We start from the raw sequence: 21,934 nt of genomic DNA on the forward strand, positions 1-21,934 counted from the left end.
AGCTAATTAAAACTGAGAAAAACAGGAAAATCAAGCACGCCGAGCATGTTCGATCGATTGATATTTGCGCGAAGCTCTCGGTAAATTATTTCGGCAAATATATTCGGAAGGGAACCGACGGATCTCCACGACGGATCAACAGTGAGAAAAATCGCCAGCAAAACAGGAAGTACCTCGCGCGCCGCGCACGACATGGACCGACGAATAAACCAGACTATTTTCGAACGATTCACGTTACGGTGTTCTATTGCCGGAGGTATGCGCTGTATTTATTACAACGGCAGAAAAATACTTTTATTACCGCATAACTTCGTTGTGTGCAAGTAAATACACATGCACCGTATCGATAGAAATTGTTTCGCGCACGGCGCGTATATTAGTAGTACGGACGATTTTTGAAACGCGCACGTATCGAAGTTTTCCGGCCCTCTGCGGATGATACACGTTTCTTTCGTCGAATCCGTATCCCGAGGAAAATCCCGTCGGCCTGCAGGGCCGTCAAGCGGCGCGGAAAATCTGCAAACGGGACGGGAGAGGGACGAAGCGAGAGAGAGAGAGGAAAGAGAAGCGGCGGCGCGGGAGCTTGTGCGCGGGATCGGACAAAGAGCTCGTTCCGGTAACCAACTTAACCGGAAACTTCGAATCAAAGCAAACACGAGGAAAGTGCCTGCGGGGGGTCAGCCCGGGCCGAACGGCGGTTCATCGTGAAACTCGATTTACTACTGCGGCGTAATGCACGTGCGCCGCCGCCGTCTCATCTTTGTCTTCGTCATCGTTGCGGCGGACGCGCCGTCTGTTTGCGTGTAATTGGGAAGCTTAAGCCCGGGTGTACGATAATAACGCGAGTTTCCCCAGCTGATCGAGTTACTTCGGGATGGTCTCGGCCGCCGCGGGCGGACACGCCGTCGAGAATGGACGAGGAGGGCAAATCGCGATTTTGAACAGCCGGGAGATTGCATTTGCGGGAGACGCAGGGGCATTTCTGCGATTCGCGTTTCTGTTAGCCTAACTGGAAAATCCCTTTCGGTTAAAGGTGCTAATCGTTATCCGTAACTTGTTCACTATCGCGATAGTAATGCGATTACGAATCACATCGACTGTATTATCCTTCTCTGACCAATTGTAATTTTCGCGATTGCTTCCCGGGATTAAAATAAATAAAAATAAGATTATTAAAATTATTTCTCTCTGTTCATAAAAAAATCACTCACAGGGACGTTTCGTACACTCGGCAGAGTCGATGGGCCGATACAAGGATCGATGCGCAATGAGCCGGTACCGAGAAAAGATAGCCACAGGAATGCGGACGACAGATCTCGTCATGTGTGCGTACGGTCGATAGAGCCGCATTCTCTTCCGTTATACTGATTTGGGGAAATCGCGGGTCGTCGGACTGGCTTTCGACGAATCGCCGGGGCTTTATCAGTGCGCCCCCGAGATCCCGAGATTATGCGAGTGTGTTTAATGCTCGCGTGCGTCGCGCCCCGTGCATACGGGGACCACCACCCCCTAATATCGGTTCTCTCATGGTGCACAACAGGTATAATAATGCGAATCGAGCCGGAGCCGTGCACTGCTGTTTATACCGGGGGGTGGTTAGGGGAGGGAAGGAGGGATTAAAGTAATGCATCGATGCACCGGTTCGCCGCATTGAGCTAGATGAAGAGATTTACCCCCTTGTGCAAATTACATACGCATTAGCGGCGCTCACGCACCGTGCGAGATCTCCGCACACATAACTCTGTATGTGCGCGTATTTAATGCATCGGTGTATGTGTGCGTGCGTGTATATGTCTGTGCAACATTACATCTTGCACGACGCATCAAAGGAGCGCGATACGATCGTTGACGTCGAGCATCAAGAATTCTTCGAATCATTGATCACAAGTATGGAATCATTTTCTATTAATATAACATGTATTATAGATATGACATGTAGTAACATTGTTATAACAAATGAATTTTTAATGTGGTGAGATCAATGCAAAACGTAAAAGATTAAATTAATTACGATATTTTCACTAGAATGATCGTCACGACACTCGTGTTGTTCGTGTGATGCAACAGGAAGTCGATTCTTTTGCAACATGCACGCTCGATATCGGAGTAATCCAATCTTTCTTGTCTGCAAAATAGGAATATTCCGCGAATATTATCCCACGCAAGACTAGCGTAATGTAATAATGTTGAGCAAACATTCCTTTGAAGGAGTTCCGTGTCCGCTTATAGCGCAGTCATTTAATGGATTCCAAATAGGACGCTTCGCCTATTGCGTACCTCGCGCAAAGCGCATGCTGCAATTAACCACGCTGATTAGGCAATGCGCTTTGAAGCGACATACACACAGCGAAAGGTCCATACATTCCACGTATCGCTGATTTTGTGCCCAAAGGACTTAAATTTCTCGAAATGCGTCCGCAACATAGCCGGGACACTCGTACAATAAGATTATGACAAGCACAATCCGATTAGCGAAGTAAATGTTGCGCCGCTTACCAAAGCCAGCCAAAATGTTAGTTTAAATTTTTAGAGGCACGTTCACGAGGTCGCCTTTCTTTTAATCGTATTCCCGAGCTTATCAAAACAAAGTTTCGCGTATCGGCTCACTTCGCTAATAAACTCGGTCCAACGACCATTTGGAAATAAGATTAGGAGTACCGATCATTTATCGGTGTAATGAGCTAACTTTTGAGTAAAACGATGCAGCAACTTACTGCGAGACATCGAGGGGCTCGAGCAAAGAGTGTGATCAAATTAAGGAACGGCACGGGGGAAACAAAACGAACCCTGTGGTAGAATTCGAAACTGAAGCGTACCATCAAATACGTATTCGAGGGATTTACAAGTTATTCAAATATTCCCTCTCCTCTTTCCGCTTCCCTCTCGTCCGCTGCGTAAGCTATGATGAATACTCGGTGCTCCAATTTAATCCCCTTCGAAGCTCACCGCGTTTAAATCGCATCCTCGCGTGTTCGACCCTCTCCCATTTTAGACGATTTGCTATTAATTCGCTCTGTCAAAAAACCGAAGCTTTAACCCGAAGATCCGTCGAAAATGGAAAATAGCTCGGAATAATACGCAATAAAACACATTTTTGTACGTTACTCGCGAATTCGAGCAAACGATTGGCGTGGGATGAACAAAATATGTCTGCGTTTATAACTCAATTCCGTATCATTTAAACGTAATCGTTTGCGAAGGAAATCAATAAAATATTCTGTGAAATTTCGCTCCGTATTTACTAAATGTGTTTAAATTAAATAGATTCTTTTCCTCGATGTAAAAAAATCACCATTTTTTATACATTGCTTTTTGATTTGTATTACCGGCAAGATATTAAAATAGTGGATTTTGTTATATTTAAATATATGTTATTTCGAAATATAATTAATTCCTAAAGCATTGCAGATCGTGAATATGGGTTTGTAGCGCATTTTAAACACGCGAAGTTTCGGTATGTTACCGGAGGCTATCTCTCTTTACATTGTTCGAAATCTGGTACAACGTATGCACAAAAGTGAAGTTGTTGGATGTCGGCCCATTTTTGCAACTCGTGCTTACATCATTGAAGATATCCATTGCCACCGAAAATTGTAAAATTTTGTAGAGACATCCTGATGAAGTACATCGGATGCGCATGATACACATTGTTTGTCCATTTTGTACTAAATTCTATTTTCAAAAACCAGAAGTTCCGTGAAACGGAAAGCAATACAGAAAGTTTATTTGAGAAAAATTACGTTTATTCGCAATTTTTAGAAGCAGAATTGTTTTACTCAAAATTATTCATTAAGCTAATACGAATACAACGAATAACGATGATTTTAACAACACTCATCATTTTTCATTACATCTAAATGAAGTCATGAATATTTGTGTCGATGAGGCTGAACAACGATATCTGCATTTTCCGTGAAAAAAAAATAACCCGTGTAAGAGCCCATGGATAACAAATATGGATTATCTGAATGTGTCCGTATGACCACTTGTATTGCATATCGCAACGCAGTACAAGCACAAAGTCATGATGCGGCAAGGGATGGACGTGCGGCATTATTTGAATACGCGGTCATTACCAGCGACGCACATCGCAAAATTTGCAGAGGTTTATGAAGCAACGTTAACCTCCTGGCGAGTATTGTCGCACGTGCAAGCACGGAATTAATGTCGTCAAAGCGAATTGATATTTTGATCACGCAGGCCGGAATGGCTGCTCGCGCGTCCACATAAACGTAATTTCGTTTGGGCGTAATCGAGCGTACACACCGCGCGAGATCGCAGATGGGTCGATTAGTATCGTCCGCTAAAATTCGATCGTACCGTTGCAACGAGCAGGCCAGAAAATTGCTCGCAGTTTGCTATTCTGTCAGTTTTAATTTTACAATAACGGTAAAGGAGAAACTTTTCAAATTTTCACGAACCAGTAACAGATATTGACACGTGAAAACTTCATACACGGAGCGGGCATCTAAAAACGTACACATTAAAAAAAAACGATATTACGCATGAACATGACAAGAGACATTCTGAAAATCAACGTAAATATGACATGAGAAGGAGATAGCTTGCTAACCCTGTTGAAATTGAGACACGGGAGCCCGCGAGCGCGTTCAAAGAGCTGCGTCTACAGCGGATCACAACTGGAGAACTGGACGGGCCGGTCGATAGGAAACGTTGCTCGATAAACCGAAACTGGAACTCGATAAACCGGCTCTCGTCGTGCGAAATAATAGGGTCGTGATGCGTGTAGCGTCACGAACGAGCGTTGAAAGGACGCGCTGCCGAGGTAGGTACATCGGGTGCCGAAGGGGGTTGGATAGAGTCAACGACGGTGCAATCGAGGGGGTTGCGTGCGTTTCCATCGGCCGACGAGCTTGATTCGCCTTTGGCGCGGTACGGATAATAATGGATAATGCTTGAACGGGCGATCGCCGACTGGGATCGACCGATCGGATGGACGACTCGATTGTCTTTGCTATTGCACGGCCAACCGTGCGCGTCACTCGTACGACCACAAACCCTCTCTCGAGTGCGTTGCGGTATTCGTGTCTCTGCTCTGTCCTGTTCGGTGATGAGGAACGATCGCAGCACTTGCGAGTACGTGCAAACGACGTCGTTATGCAATGATGATGCCGTTCGCAGCAGGAAAACTCCGTGACCGGTTAAATGGAATATTTTTCTTCGTGCCGTGCTCTGCCGTTGATTCTTCAACTACTCACGCGACCATAAGCGCGATAATGATTTACGATGATTCTACACACGTTTTTCCTGCGCGAAACAGCATTTCAAACAGTTCAACGGTAGTTGAACGTATTATTATTAATGCACTCACCTGATTCTTGCCCTTGAGAACGAGAACATTGGTGACGCGGCCGAAGGGCAGACCCAGATGGATGATCTCCGCCTCTGACACCTCGTTAGGTATATTCCTGATATGAATGACTCTCGAAGGTTTGCCACTGTGACTCTTGTCGAGCTTAACCTGGAACAAAAAGAATGAATCCCCGGTGAGTCGTCGGATAAAACGAGGGCCGAGAACTTAATGTCTAGCTCGCCATAAATATACAACCCGCAAAAGACAAAGAATATAAATGGTCACATAAATAAAAGAAAATGTTGAGATCATGTAATATCCAAGAATATAATCTTGTGTTTCCGCTACCCTAAGCCTAACGATGTAATCACGTTGAAGAACATACTTTGACAAATTGAAGGGTTACGGTTAATATTCACGACATAAGTATGGCAAACAATATTCCTGAAAATTTTGGGCGCGAATAATATTTCTTAGAAACATCAAAATTAGACAGTGAGCATCACATAAATGTACAGATTAATAAATAATACAGTGGCAAACACGATAAAAGGTAGCACATGAATCGAAATAATCGCTGAACGAAAACAGTTAGAAGATACATGACATCGTTCGAGAGACTGCACGTCGGTACGTGACAGCTATATCCCGCGCATACACAATTTACGAGATAGTATCAATTGTCTCCTCCGAACCGCGTCACGTTCCTCCGATATGAGCGCGGGGAATTAACTCGCGCATGGTGCGTTGGGACAGAAGAGGTCAGCCGACCTGATGAGACTTTCACGCAATCCTCCTCGCTAGCGCGGGAAAAGGGAGGGAATTTATTGAATTTCCGATCGAATTTACAAACCCAGCCACTTATGCTACTCCATATGCAGCGGTCGGAAGTCGAAGAACGCGCCGGAGATATGTACCACGCTTCGTGTGTACACTTAAATTGAGACTCGTGCCGCCCGGGGCGGACTTTTCAATCACGCCTCTATCTAGTCGAACTCGGTCGAGAGGCTGGCGTTTCCTCTCTCGTCGCTTCCGAGGAGAACCCCCGAAACCTATCCTCCCGGCACCGGGTCGCTGGTTTTCCCTCGTCTTTTTCTTATTTCTCCTTTTTGCTTACCTCCTCTCCCAGTCGTTCCGAGGCTCTCTTAGGAACGTCGCTGAGGTTTAGTCGAGCTTAACTGATCGGAAAACGCGCTTCTTACCGGGTTAAGGAAGATGGATATTTCAGAGTCACCCCATCCTTAATCCATCTCTCTTTCGCGTCCCGGAACGGAGTTCGAACGAGTGGCAGATATTTCTATCTGAACGTGTCAATCGATACAAGGCACAGGGAATGGAGAACGGCGAAGTAATTAAAAACACTTCGTGGATTACAGTTTATTAACGGATAATTGATTTGATTAATGGATGCCTCGCGAAAACGAGTCCATCGGCGGAAAGTATAAATAAAATATTTAAAATAAATAAAATATACTTGTGATAGATATGGAGATTCTGAAATTGGATAATACACATTTATCTGTGTGAAAAATTCAATCAATTTTCAAAATCTGTGGGTGTGATTATTTTATGAAATGTAACAAGTAACAACAATATCAAGCATCATAAAAACAATTACTGAAATTCTCTCCACCTCTTTCCTAAAATATATATACTGAAATATACATATATTCATTTAGAAAGAATGAAATATTAAAATGTTTAATGTAAAATAAAATTGATGATACATAATAGAGAAATCCGATGCGGATTAAACGGTCTCCCTTGTCTTTCATAAATACCGTCGGCATTAACTTGAGTCCGGCAGTCGCATCAACTATCCATGAATGAATTAAAAATCAACCTTCGCCAACATCCCTTTTTACGCTCTCCTCAATTTTCCCGGAATCCTTTTCGTGAGGCCATGACGCGGCCACGTCGTCGCTTTAATCTCGCTTGTACGAAGTGTGCCACGACGCCGGCGTCGACGACAACAACGAAATCGGATTATAAACGAGTTGGCGTGCCGTATCGCGGTGGTGTGCCGACATAACAAGACGGATTCCATGACGAGGGTGGCCGGCGATAACCCGTCATGAAAAGCGTTTCTGGTTCAACAGGTCAAAGTCGCGACGGCACGGCGTGTTTCGATTCCTTGCAATATTCAAACTCATTTCTGAGAACAGAATTAGAAAGAAACATCGCATTCATCCACAGTATTTCATGCACTGATTGTTAACAATTAACATCTCACAAAGCTTGTTTACGAAAGATATTTGTTACATAAAATGAGTTTGAATTGGGATCGTCAATCGAGAAATGTATCCCATCGCGGACGGAAACAACCCTTTTTTACGTCTCCTATCCTACGCAGCGTAACAATTCTCTAATCTCCTACTTCGAATTTCCCATTAAGGTCTTCGTCAATAAATGAAGAAATAAAAGAGAATAGCGTAGCACAAGAGAACTTTACACGTTCCTTCGTCTTACAGTGCAGTCACGGTCATAACACGAAGAATTTCGTGTTACAATAGATACAACAGAAAAGACGTACGACAAGGCAAGAGTTAACGCTAACCGGACGACGGAGCAATCGATTCTAAACGCGAAAGATCCGAGGGACCAGACAGCTTGAGCGACGCGAAGAATTCCACGAGAGTTCTAGAGAGGATCGCGGTACGACACGAGTGGCTGTCGATTCCAGAAGAAGCGCCCTAATTGCTCGATGTTCCTCCGCCCGCGCCGGGCGCGAACCACGCCGTGGAGACGTGGCCGTTGGCAAACAAGGTTCGCTTCAAGTGGCGTTCATTCACCGTCGAGAACGGTCTCCAGAACCATCACCGCACTCTTTCCCATCTTAAGCTTTGGACAACGTGTTTCTCCACTTTCTCCACTTTCGTCGTGTAAGGGTGAACACTGACGTGCTCGCTGTACGTTCTTGCCTCTCTCGCGTTGATTTTTTCGCGCTCGATAATTGTTTAATTCATGATCGTACAATTATTTCGTAAAGCGATAATACTAGCAACTTTGCCACATTAACAGCTGTAGTGTGTGAGAGAGAGAGAGAGAGAGCCAGAACGCTTTTTTAAATCTCTAGACTTCTACGTTGACAACCGAGATTTACTTTACAAAAGTGAGTGTTTCTTTTTTTTTCTGTAATTGTCCAAAGCGCAATCTTGGTGCCGGAGATCTCGTTGATCGCTCTTTCTCATCGGAGCCGATAATTGGGAATAATAGAGGCAATTCGTGGAAAATCGTTCGTAGGAAATAGGCTATGCGAGCTACGTGCGTCACAGCGGCCATCAAAAGTCGAACATGAACCTGCGATCTGATTTATCGGCAATGTACCGCTGCACGGTCGCGATAGCATTCTTGTCTGACACAGGCTCATACATTCTCTAAGGCGTTACGTACCATCATCATCACGTACACTACACAAGCAGTCGATAAAGACTTTTCGATGACAATAATTCTGATAATGCAATTTTTCGTTAAAAATGTCCATCAATTAATTTAAAGTTATTCGAAAGTAATCTAAAAAGTAATTCAATTTTAATAACATGAATATCACTGCTAATACGAATCTATATGTTCGTGTCATTCGAATATTTCGCCATGATATAAGAATTCAATGAAACGTGTTATTCAGACACAAAAAATTACGATGTCGTAATTCAATAGATTGCTGCCGAGAGATAGACGCATATCTTTGCGTCTTAAACACGTGCCTTATAAAGTGTTACATGGGATGCACGCACCCAAGACGCCGTAAACCAGACAGCCGCGGTAGTAATTGTAGATTCGCCGTGGCGTATTACAAGGAGTTACATCTGAAGCGCGTGTTATCCATGAAGTGTCGGCAGGAAGTCTTGCGCGGACGATAAACACGTGATCGTAACTTCCCGCGCGTTCTAGTGCCGAAGGTAAGCGTGTAAAAGCGAAGTTAACATGCCAATAACCTTTATGGCGCCGCTGCCGTTAAGCGAATGCCTCCAGTCTTAAAAGTATCTGTAAATGAGAGCGGCTTAGTAACGGACGGGGCTTATTAGGCAGTCACGTCGATCGTGAAAAGCAATCGTTACAGAAAACGACGAACGTATGTTGCCATCGATCTGCCGCGCGAATCCCATCTCGAATCTCGCATCTTTCGGCATTCGCGATCAATAAGCAGCATGAAAGTTAAGTTTCAAGTCTTGGAAAAGAGGTCGTTATCTCGTTGATGCTTCTCAGTTAGTGCAACTGCGCAAAATGACATTATCTTTCCATCTGAAAAAGTTAATATCCGTAGAAACGCTACGCGAGTTAATTAAATACGATGTAAAGACGATAAGATGAAAGATTACGATGTTAGATTTCAAATACGAGACTTCATATATTTATTGCATAATGCTTATTGCAAAATACGTTCTCGCAATGCGCGAGCACATTTCCGTTAAACAAATTTATTAAGAAATATTCTGAAACGTTTTACGGACTTCGTTAAGACATTCAAGGCCTTATAACGATTACCAAACGAAACGCGAGTATATAACAACTGGGCAAAGATAAAAAATCATGCGGCAAAATGTTGCAGCAATTTCAATGGTTATCACGATAACGGGATGATTCATATGCACTTATATTACAGGATACGTGCAGTTCCGAGAACTTACGTTCGCGTTCAGCAAGTATAATGTAACCCGCGCACTACACTACACGGTTGCATATAATATGGGATCAATCGCGCCGGCTGAGCTTTGCGCCTCCACCTCAAGGCTGGAGCAACTTTACGTCGTATTAATGTGCACCCCGTGTTTACGTGTGTGTATTAATAATTCGCACTCTCTGTCTCGCGAGTGCATAAGATAAACGACACATTAAATCTCAATTATTTGCGCGTACTCGAGACTGTAATACACCTGCCTTCGCCAAAGCGATCTGAAGACTTAAGGACAATAAAAATAAACATCAGCTATAATCAAATATTGGGTCGTCCGGAAAGTTCGTGCCGATTTTGAAGGAAAATTCAAAGGCAACATTTTTTTATGTCGATAAATATTTATTGACTTATGTATGCACCGTTTTGTTTCACAACCTTTGTCCATCTTTCACGCAACTGGAAGATTCCATTCTCCCAGAACTTCTTAGGTTTCTCGGCGAAAAACTCCTCAAGGTGGTTTTTTATGTCGATCAAAGAGTTGAAGTTCTTGCCGCTAAGAGAATTTTGCAAAGACCTAAATAAGTGAAAGTCTGAAGGTGCAATGTCTGGTGAATACGGTGGGTGAGGTAGCACATCTCAGCCAAACTCCAACAATTTTTGTCGGGTAGTCAAAGAAACATGAGGTCTGGCATTGTCCTGATGGAACACGACGCCCTTCCTATTAGCTAATTCTGGACGTTTTTCCTGAATCGCTGTCTTTAATTCGTCCAGTTGCGAGCAGTACTTATCTGCATTTATCGTTTGGTTGTGTGGTAGGAGCTCATAATATAGGATTCCTTTCCAATCCCACCAGACACAGAGCATGACTTTTTTTGGATGAAGACCGGCTTTCGGAGTGGTTAATGCTGGTTCATTTCGCTTACCCCAGGATCTTTTTCGTTCTACATTGTTGTAAATGATCCATTTTTCGTCACCCGTCACTAATTGCTTCAAAAATGGTACGTTTTCGTTGCGCTTGTACAGCGAGTCGCAGATGGAAATGCGATCCATTAAATTTTTTCGGTCAAATTATACGGAACCCATACATAATAGCGACTTACGTAACCAAGCTTCACTACATGATCGTGGACAGTGGTTTTCGATATTTTCAGTATCTCTGCTAATTCACGTGTCGTGTAGCGTGGGTTATTCTCGATCAGTGTCTTGATTTGGTCATTATCAGTAGTAGAGGGTCTGCCCGAGCATTCTTGGTCTTTAAGGTTAAAATCACCAGCTCTAAACTTAGCGAACCACTTACGTACGGTTCTTTCAGCTAAAGCGCCTTCTCCGTAAACAGAACATATCGAATTTGTTACTTGTGAGGCATTTTTGCCTTTCCGGTAATAGAAAAGCATCAAGTGTCTAAAATGTTCTTTGTTTTCTTCCATCTTCAAAAGAGTACAAAACTGACACGAATCAATTTATCTGAAACAACTTTTTTCGTAAAGATGCGTTGAAATGTCACCTTTAAGCATATGTATATAAATCGTATGTTTTCAATAACATTGATATATTCAGACATGTTCCAACGCCATCTATTAAAAATCGGCACGAACTTTCCGGACGACCCAATATAAAATGAAGACAAAGTTGCGGCGTTCGTTAAGCCTGATCTATGTGCTCTTTGCTTCTTGTTTCTTACTCTTTTCATCTCACTTTTTGGCTTCTTAATGCACTATTTTAAGATAAAAGTTAACGAACTGTGGAATAGACAAGAAACACAATTGTCATCAAAACAGACAGGTACGTCGAGAAAGCATCAAATAAGAGAAAAGGTTCAAGAAACAAGGGCACATTGTAGATCAGGCTTTAGTCCATAAATGCCTTACGCCAAATTCCACGATTCAGCAGAAACAATACGAGAACGCCTCAGGTCTCACTGAAATTATATTGTCTTGCACATTTCGTACATCTGAACGCAACATTAATCACCAAGGTCCACGCAGCGGACGCTTGATATCAGAAAGCGGTCAAATGACACAAGAGCCGGCGGCAGGGGTAGTAGGGAAAAACGTGATTTAGACCCCGTAACAGACGGCCGGTGCATTCGCCTCATTTGCTCGCCCTGCGGCATTTTCCAAAATAAGGGAAACCCGGGGAAACGCACGTTCCACGCACGTTCTCCTCGCTCCTGGAGGAAGATAAATGTTACGCAGTAGCCGCGAACCATAAACTTCCGACCTCGGTCGCCAGTAATTGGCGAGGGGAGGCACGCCGGGCGCGCAAGATCGAGGATGACCCCGAATTCGAAGTAAGTCGGCTTCCGGCCGACCGCGAGCCACGTTCTCTATTGAAATTTATTTTCCCGGTCGCGGAATATGATTCCGGCGAGTTGCAAAAGTTTCACTGGATTCATTGTAAACATGGCGGCGCGCACGTGTGCGCCGACCTGTTTTGTGAGAAAACTATCGCGGAATATTTCCTTTTTACGGATCGCACCGCACTATATTCCGAATGAGAGTCAGTGTTGTCTCGCGAGCCGACACTGTTTTCCTTCGTAAATAAATAACGACGCGCATCACGCGCGTCGCGTATAAATGGTACTCGGAGTAGAATGCAAAAAAATGCAATTGAAAAGATCGACCCAGTTTCGCAACGCTGACGCAAAGCGAGCGCGGGACGTAAAGCAGAAAGGGAAAGGCGCGACCGATTGTTTTCGGCCATTGTTCGCACTTTTCATGAAGGAAAGACAAGCGCCCATAATGAGAGTCCAAGAGTCACGTCGAGCGAAATCGTATCGAGCTGCTCGATTAAAAGTTGAATTTAAATCACCGACGCGCGTGAACGTCGAGCGTTCGGTCCACGTGACTCACTCCGGCATCGTGGACGCCATGTCACTTCCACGCGGGAAAGAACGAGCGATCAACGTGGAATTCACGATTCGGATCAACACGTTTCGCGACGCAATTGTGGATTACCGATTATTCGCCGTTGAGTGAGGGACAAACTTACGCCAAAAAGGTCCACGTACATCCTGAGATGCGAGCCTCTCCTGCCCCACGTTTCGTGCTTGAGGCTACCGCGCATGCCCATGGATCCCCCATGGAGCGCCAGCAGGTGGTGAGATTCGCCGCGATAAATATCGTGCGGGATGCGCGGCACCGGGTGCTCGACGCCGACGTCAGGGCCCACCGTCGCCATTTCCACGCTCCCGATCAGCAGGTTCTTGTTAATAAACCGAAACATAACCGCTACTGCTGTTATTACTGCAGCCGCCGCCGCCGCCGTCGCCGTCGCCACCGTCGCCGTCATCAACGCGACGCACCGCGTCGCATCCGTCGCGCGCGAACGTGCCCGCGGAACAACGTGTTGCGGCGTGACCCGTTCGGTCGATGTCACATTGACGCTCGGACGATTCCGCCGCGGCTCGGTGCATCTCGGCTGGCAGCGACGCGCGCCGCCCGCCGCCGCGAGCCCGGTATTACACCGCATTCGTGCATCCGACGCAAACGTGACGTGCGTCAACTATTATAGATGTAAAATCGGAAATGTATAATAGTTAGAGGAAAGTCCCCGATTATGAGATACCATATCGATTTTGCCGAATGTAAGGAAATCTATAGGCAGAATTTAAAAATGTAATACGTTATCTTGAAGAGAATTTAATAAACTTTAGATTGGTAAAATGAAAAATCTAATTTAAATATTATTTTTTCCGAAAATTAAAACAATTTTGAAAAAAGAGCTTTACGCAGGATCAAGAAAGTGTGCTCCTAATATAAGATACTTCGAGAAATCGGTGTTAAAAGAGCAAAATACATCAGTATTGCAATTAAAATCTTTATTAGATAGTTTTATAAAAATACTGCTGCCACAGCCTTCGCCAAATCTTCACGATTCCACTGTCGACGCTTCCTCGTATCTCTAACCTCCATAGTCAGATTCTATAAAAATTAAATACACAAAAATTCGTAATATAAATTCGTATTAACTTTTCTTTAACCTTAAGTAGTATTTTCTTTCTTTATATTACACTACATAATCTTCATATTCGAGCAATAATTATCTCATATTAAGAGTACCCTGAATATCTCATTATACGAGCCACACGCCTAGCGGTTCCGCGATCATGAAATCTAACCTCTACAATTAAGCAATTCAACAAATTGCGTATTTTCCTGTTACTATGATTCTACTCTATTCATTGCATACTGAATTTATTGCCAACCATTTCCTTATTATATAATAAACAAGGTTTAAAGACTTACCTCAAGTTCCTTTGACATGTTCACAATTTCACAAATCTTTTCTTGCAAAGGCTAAACGCAATAACGAACAATGAATTTTTCACTAAATACATTTTACACCAAGAGTAATAAGTTCATGGTGGAACTAACAGATGGTGCTCACTAGTTTAGCAGAAACCCCATTATCTCATATTAGGAGCATATCTCATAATAGGGGATTCTCCTCTATACACGAAATTTTTATGATGTATTTTCCTTTTCCGCAATCGTTTTACACCCGTTTTGTTGCAGATGCATTTACGACCAATTCGCGATAGTTTTCTTGGCCTTCAGCGTTGCGAGGCAACATACGCGTACCGTTTGTGGTGTTACGTAAATGCGATATGCAATATAAAGATATTTCATGGTCATCTGATATTTTTTTTCAATATGTTTGAGTCTTGCATAGTTATTTAATGGCATAATTATGTTACGAAAAGAATTGATCGAAATAGTCGACAGCTAATTAAGTAGGAAATTTTAGTAGTTAAAATTAGACTGATAAGCGCAGAAATTGTAGTTTATTTTATGGACTATTTCGATTTAACTTCCACTTATTCGATTTAAAACGAAACTAGAAAGTCCTTAAAGCTGCGCGGTAACGTTTAAAAATTCTATTTCATGCAAATGAAGAGAGAGGTGATGGACATGTCTGGCTTGAGCTTTCGCGAATTTTGATACTCTGCACACGAGAGCACTCCGGTACGAGTTAATGTCAATGAGGAGTTAAATTTGCTTCTGTTTCACAATTAGAATTCCTAATGAAGATAATTCAATGATCAAATGCAGATCAAAAATAAAAAGAATATGCTTATCATTCAATATTATAAATTTCAACCGCGCACATATTCAACTAATGTAACTGCAAACTGCGGCATTTTGCAATTTCAGCTTTTCATTGTACATTATTTATTATATTATTTATTACATTACATTACATTATTTATTACAACGTGAACATGTTCCAATGAAAAAGAGTATAACGATAAAATCCATCAATTATTCATTTATTCATTTTCCATTTTCGACGCACGAATTCTCTTCAGCGCGAAGACCTGCCTGCGGCTTACGGCGAAATTACGTCATCACGAATTCATAGCACAACGTTTTCCGAAGAGTCACTTGAACGGGCGAGCAAGCGTCGTCTAATGGTGCAAGTGCATTTAGATTCGACGGCACGTGCCACGACGCAACAGGCTGCGGCGGCGACGGTGGCGATGGGGTGGTCGTATCTCCATTAGAAATCCAAGTAGGCGCCCCGGTCCCCCGTTTCCAGAACTTACGACCCTCCCCCGCCATTCCGCTCCGCCACCCCGTGCCGGCTGGAAGCCCCGTGCCCTTCGGCCAACCTCATTCCTCGTCCTCGAAGCGGATAACCCGGGCTCCTTTCTTCGGAAGCCACCCGAAAGCGTCTCCGGTGCTCCGAGATAAGCGCAAGAGCCCGCGACAGATGCACCCGAGTGCATTCGAGGATGACGCAGAAAGGAGAAACCTCCCCTTCATCTCTCGCTCCTCCCGCTTGGTCTTCCTGCACTTCCTTCGCTCACAATGGGATGCATTCGCGCACCAAGTCGTCGAGTCTTTGTGCATCCTTACGTACATTCTGACGACGAATTTCTTATGACGTCGACCTGCTTACACCGGACGTCCCACCGTTAAAGTTTCATCGCAGATTCTTTGACGTACCGATAACGAAATCATTCTTCGTAAAACGTTCATGAGAGAGTGATCCTTTGCTGCGAATATTTTGCTATCTGCAAAGTAAACCGTCAATCTCTTCGCCCCGCGTGTGCACTTGCTTTCAATTACAGCGTATCCTCGGTTTATATTTATGGGTTCTGTGTAATAAGCAACATATTTTACGGAATGGAATGTAGTGCACAACAGAAAAAAATGGAGAACAAAATTACATTTAGTGCAGGATACGCGGCGTGAATATAAAACGAGTATTTTTATTTCTGTTATCCCGATTTAATATGCGGCGCCGGAAAATTCATGAAAGCGGACGGTCAAAAATTCATTTCACTGTGCATAATTTAAGTTGCCGGAATCAGCGATAGATTTGCCTTTCCTCGCCGTATCGAACGGATTAATTAGCGCACGAATTGAGAACTAAACTCATTTTTCCGACGTCCCAGAAAAACGCGGGAGACGCAGGAAAGCGATTGGTGACAAAGAAACACCGATCGCTCGTGGTACTGTCATCATCATTAATACTACGATAAATCCACGAATCGACGCAAGTTTTCCCAAAAAATGACAAAAGAATTGTGAGAAGAAGAATTTTCGGTTCGTTTAATTGGTCAATCGCTTCAAGGAAGACAAAAACTGGTCAAAAGGGAGACAAAGCTGGCTCGAGCCATCCCAATCACACGACGATAAAAGAAAGTAAGCGAGAAGATAAATCGAGCGCGAGAGCGAACGGTGATAACTTGCAGTACAGTCTTCTACTGAGAAAAAGTAGGATCGGAAAAGCGCACGAGAACAAGAACGGTGAAGGCAGAGAGGGAAAAGGCGATGAGGAATGTATCCAGAGGGGTTGGGGTGGAAGAGTTAAGGTAAGGGGCAGAAGGTGGGCGTTGCAAACGTGCGGGCACCCGCGTCCTCGATATTAATTAACGCCAATAATGAGTTATTTTCCGTATGGCTTATTCTGCGCCACGAGCAAGCACCACCTGGTCCCGTGTACACGCGGATACATTAATGCTGTCCGGCGCGTCTGGATTTACGTCAGAGGGGTACGTGGTGCGATTCAGCGATTCTTACCGCTGTTCGCCAGGGGTGAACAACGGAGCAATCGTGTCTTTACACACGCTTCTTGAATTGCGCGAAGTTCGAACGTGAACACGCCGGAACCGCATTAACGCACTCGATTGTACAGTCGTGCAAACGGCCGCTTCCGCTTCCCCATCCACGGTGCCTGTTCCCGCCAGCGTACCCCGCAACACCCCAGCAACAGCCGATTGCATCCGCCCTCGCAGCTCACCGGTCGCCAATCATCGTGCGAGTTCAACTCCGATGAATACCAGCCACGGTATCGATTTCGATGGGACACTTGTACCTCTTTTTTTTCTACAACGCGCCCTCGCCCTGTCCCGTCTTTCCGCAACCCCCACCAGTACATCCCCCTCGCAAACGTCAGGGAACCGTTCCTCCCTCTCGCTTTCTCTCTTTCTCTCTCTTTCCCTGTGACGAACCCGCGGAATTAACCGGCTGCGAGGCTGTCGTGAAAAAGCGCGCGAATATATAGCGTAACGGCCGCCACCACCGCGGATTAATTAATTCGATCGAATTTCATACGCCAGAGGCGAGCTACACGAATGAAGGGGTTGTTTTGACGGAGCGATCGAGAAACCGACCGGGTAAATATGGTCCGGTAAATTTTAGAAATACGGAGCCGAACGGGAACGCCGGGCGTTTAATAAAACCGACGTATGTTGCTTTTAAATTTCTTTTTCTACCTTAGTCACGTGTCAAATCCATTTCTCCTAGCATATTTACAAAAACTCTTTCTCGTCATTTATTTGATGTTTTGTCGGTATGCAGAATGTCCCATACGATAAGTACGATATTAATTTTTAATAACAGACTGCAGGACAATTTTGAAGTCGATTATTCTGTAATTATTGAGTGGCAGGAGATATCGGACGGCGCGAGCTAATTAAATCTCATATAAACGATTAATAAAATTATGATGTCTACAACAAATAATAATGCGGTGATTATGATACATTACATACATTGTAACTTGGACAGCCGGACGAATCCGCACATCAGACTCGTGCAAAACGATGATCGATAATATTGGACGTTTCCAAAGTGAAAATAGTGCGGTAATCGGTTTTCGCTTCATTACCAAGTTGTATTCGGGGAATAATTTGCGCGCCGGACAACGTTCGAAAGCGCAAAACCGCGCGCTCTCGCATTTTCGATAACTGCGACGTGGCCGCGCAACTCGACAGTTGGAAAGCAAAAAATAATATCGCTCGCTCGCGTTAGAAATTTCCTGGGGTCGGGTTGAACGTCAAAGTGGTTGGAGAAAAAATTTGTCAGCCCGATGTATCGCAGTGAAATCGCATTCACGCGCCCAAACGTGAAAACAAGCAAGCGTGATGACGGTGATCAACGGCGGTTGGTCGCGGCCCATCGGTGTTTATGAATACGCGTCCGGTGTATTTTGTTAAATGTTAAACAAACACCCATGTCTACAAAAATAGGGGAGTATATCATCCATGCTGTGCCACGCGTGGACGCATGTATGATCGAACGTACATAGAGTGTTATTCGCGCGATAAAAACTCCTCGGAGCAAACTTTAAATCGGCTTTTCGAGCGTAATTTATAGTAATATTACAGTGAACCGTTTACGAGAGGACAAATATTTAAAAGCACGTGATAACTGGGAACAATAATTCGATCATCTTGTTAAGAAATAACAAACGAAGAAGAACTCTCCAACACAGAAAAGTTCACGTTTCAACCCTCGGCGAGGATGCTTCCCCATCGGAAAATCATGTGTCCTCTATCGAGCCGCTCACCAACTCCGATTTTTTCACCCTCGTTTCCTCGTACTAGAATCGCATCCTTCCCGCAAATTCCACGCGCAAACCGGGGATCTTCTCGTTCGACGCCTAGCGCCGGGACGCCGCGGGAATTATCGGCAAAACGTCAATATGCATTACCTCGCCGTCTCTCCATCCACTCGCGAAGCCCGGGCCCGACACCATTCCCCCGGCTCTTCTAGGGAGATTCAACCCTCCGCGCATCCTCTCGACAATCTGCAATCTCTCCGCTCGTTCCTTTCTTTCTTTCTCTTTCTCTTTTCTGCCATTTCGACTATCCTTAACTATCCTTTCCTTTGCCTCCGGCAAAGGGTTCGCTCGTTACTCCCTTTCTTTTGCCGATTTGACACGCTCGATCACCGACAGAAACGTTACCGTCGACGGATTTTCGGGAACGATTTGACGAATTTTTATTGTAGACGCAGACATGGGATTAATATATACTATCTCGTGCAAGATATTTCTACAATCGGTTTTGCGAGAGGTTAAAATAAAAATAAAATTTATAACATGTCATGTACGATTTTCCCATAAATAGTCGAGCTTTTCGTTTTGCAACCTTCAACTTTTCATGAATTGCTGTATTAAATAGGAACAATGAAATATCATAATTAATGGTATAAAACCAAATACTACGTTTGATATCAGATTTACGGAATACTTTTTACCAGCCTGCCGGCGATAAATATGTATACCGCCGTAATGTATTCAACAATTGTGTAACAACGTTATATAACATGCGCGATAACGATAGATATTAAATATTCAATTGGTAGCGAAAGGCCGGTTATTACTAATTCTACCTCTCGTGGAAGCGTAGAAAAGATAAGCAATACTAAAATGTTAAAGAGACGTCGGGTTTATGGAAGATGGCAGTGGTAAATGGCGTCATTGGTCAATTTACCGCGCGTGATATTGTTGCATACGCAAAATGTACGCGATTTCGCATCCGAGATTATATAAATCACGATCAAACGGCAGAAAGATCGATCTGCCTATTACGTGACACGTATTCCCGCTTCTTCGTGCTCGATGCGGCAAAGTAAATAATGTACGAACCGGATAGCACGGATTTAAACAAGAATATTATCAAATCTCCAATCGCAATCGTCAGCAATCAGAATCAAAATTTACCCGGTGAACTGAACCTCACGTGACAGACACAGTCGGTTTACCGATCATTGAAAAACGGAAATATCCTCCTAATGGCAGCGCGTCGCCTTAAACCAAATCAAAGTTTTGTGAATAATTGATGGGAGTTCAATGCATTTTCCCGACGCCACAATCTCGGATGGATAATACACGAATTTAGATGAATCTACATATCGTGAGAGCCAATTTTGATCACGCGCTGGGATGATCGTACATTCACAATAATTAAATTGATAAATGTAAGGAATCCCTCACGAGAAATGCAATTAAGTTCCAAGATTGAATCAGAAGAAGTGAATCAAATCATGTGAATCCATTAAGAAACATCGATTATCCAGCACAAATACAATATATTCGGAAAGCAGTAGTTTATTCGCCGTAAAGGGTGTATCAATGTTGAAATCATTTCGTAAAATCGTTAGACCGCAGCCAGCTTTCGCAATTGGCATCTACGCGGAGCGTCGGAAAGGGTCGGCGGGAAAAGTTGACAGGGTCGGTTAATAAATTGGTAGAATACCGTGATGGGAGATTCCTACATTTTCATTGCTTTTACGGCAAGAGGGGTTGGAGACTCGTGGGCGGACGAGCGAATGCTGGTTATTGATGAACCGTTCACCCTCCGCGCGCGCGCGCGCGCGTTCACCCCTTTATGTCCACTAGCGTGCGTTGGCGTGCACACAGAGCAATACAATGAATATTCGGGTACAGTGGCCGGCTTATACACGACAATGTGATTAATCGCGCTGCTCTTTCTTTCCGCGCGTGATATGAAAGACGCGCGTGGGATCGAAACAGCTTCGTCGAGTTCTTGGACACTGAATCGATTGTGTGCTCATTTGCGATGACAGACACTTAATCCGCGCTATATTACATTAAGACACACGAGTGATTAGCGAGACTGAGGGGATATGGACCTGGTTCGATCGTTTGTGCGTGAAGTAAATGGATCGACGGTGATGCTACGCTATAAATCGCGGTAAATGCTACTTCGAAATTGCGAGGACGTCGTTAATGAAACGTTGCTTGTGCACAAAATTAGTCCAATCAATTTTCAATCAATGCGCGTTTATTTACGGTATCCTTGATAGAATATTGCAGGTATCAATTAAAAACAATTATGGTAAAAGTGCGAATGGCTTTCTCTCTCTTTCCAGCGATAGTATGTGAACAATAAAAATATAAAAAATATTTATGTAATTAGCGAACAATATCATAAATGTATCACAAGCTATTCGATGAAAGGTGATACCGTAAATAAAAACTGCTTTTAATCTTGATATCTTGCATCGCTCGAGTACGTCGGGATCGCATTTTCGGTTTCATTCTACTTAATTGTAGCCTGGCTTTCGTGCGGAACAATCGCTCGAGTTATTAAGCGTAAGTTACGGCCGCCGCATGCATAAACTTAATGACGCAGTATGCGTAACGATCGGCTTGAGCTTGTCGACATGTTTCCAGGATCAAGCGGATTATTATGATGTAGATATCGCCGTAGATATCATGCCTCGATTAAATGCAAATGAAAGAACGGAGCGTCGCGTTCGGCAAAATTCACTACTTTATTCATACAGCCTGATCGATGCTTCTTTGTTTCTCGTCATTAACGCTCGTATGACAAATGGACTTCGTAACACAAACTAAGAATAGTACTATCAAAAAAGACACATTTATTTTGTTTCAAGAGAAGAGGGAGAGGACATGTGCTGTGCAACACAATCTTATATTCTGTTTACTTGTAATACATGGATTTACTGTGATTGCGATTTTATTGCCAATATAAGTGGCACTACTACAAGTTAAATAACACTACTAGTACTAAGCTACTTGTCTCATTGTCATCGTTATCAGATTTAAACAACTTTTATCTACTTTTATCTAGTCATATAAAATACAGAATTTACTTTTTAATGTAACTGAATATTTCTTTATACATATTTCTATATCACGTATAAAATTTCAATGGTTTTCCTATTAATATCGAGGTACGGAATGAAAAAAAAGATCTTGCATCAATATCAATCGCC

The 21,934-nt window shown here is 43.6% G+C and overlaps 1 protein-coding gene across 24 annotated transcripts in view; it reads right to left on the reverse strand.

The window, feature by feature from the left end:
* LOC105275603 (polypyrimidine tract-binding protein 1) overlaps nucleotides 1-21,934 on the reverse strand; it is a 350,912-nt gene that overhangs the window by 79,278 nt on the left and 249,700 nt on the right. For 18 of the 24 annotated variants that reach the window (XM_026971636.1, XM_026971645.1, XM_026971644.1 and 15 more), the window contains one exon: nucleotides 5,333-5,482. In XM_026971636.1, coding sequence (XP_026827437.1) covers nucleotides 5,333-5,482 — 150 coding nt within the window. Of the gene's footprint in view, nucleotides 1-5,332; nucleotides 5,483-12,923; nucleotides 13,249-21,934 lie in introns of those variants that run through there. The other 6 variants (XM_026971625.1, XM_026971623.1, XM_026971628.1 and 3 more) reach the window with 4 other exon arrangements.

This window comes from Ooceraea biroi, chromosome 8 (assembly GCF_003672135.1).
Source record: "Ooceraea biroi isolate clonal line C1 chromosome 8, Obir_v5.4, whole genome shotgun sequence".
Classification (NCBI taxonomy): domain Eukaryota; kingdom Metazoa; phylum Arthropoda; class Insecta; order Hymenoptera; family Formicidae; genus Ooceraea; species Ooceraea biroi.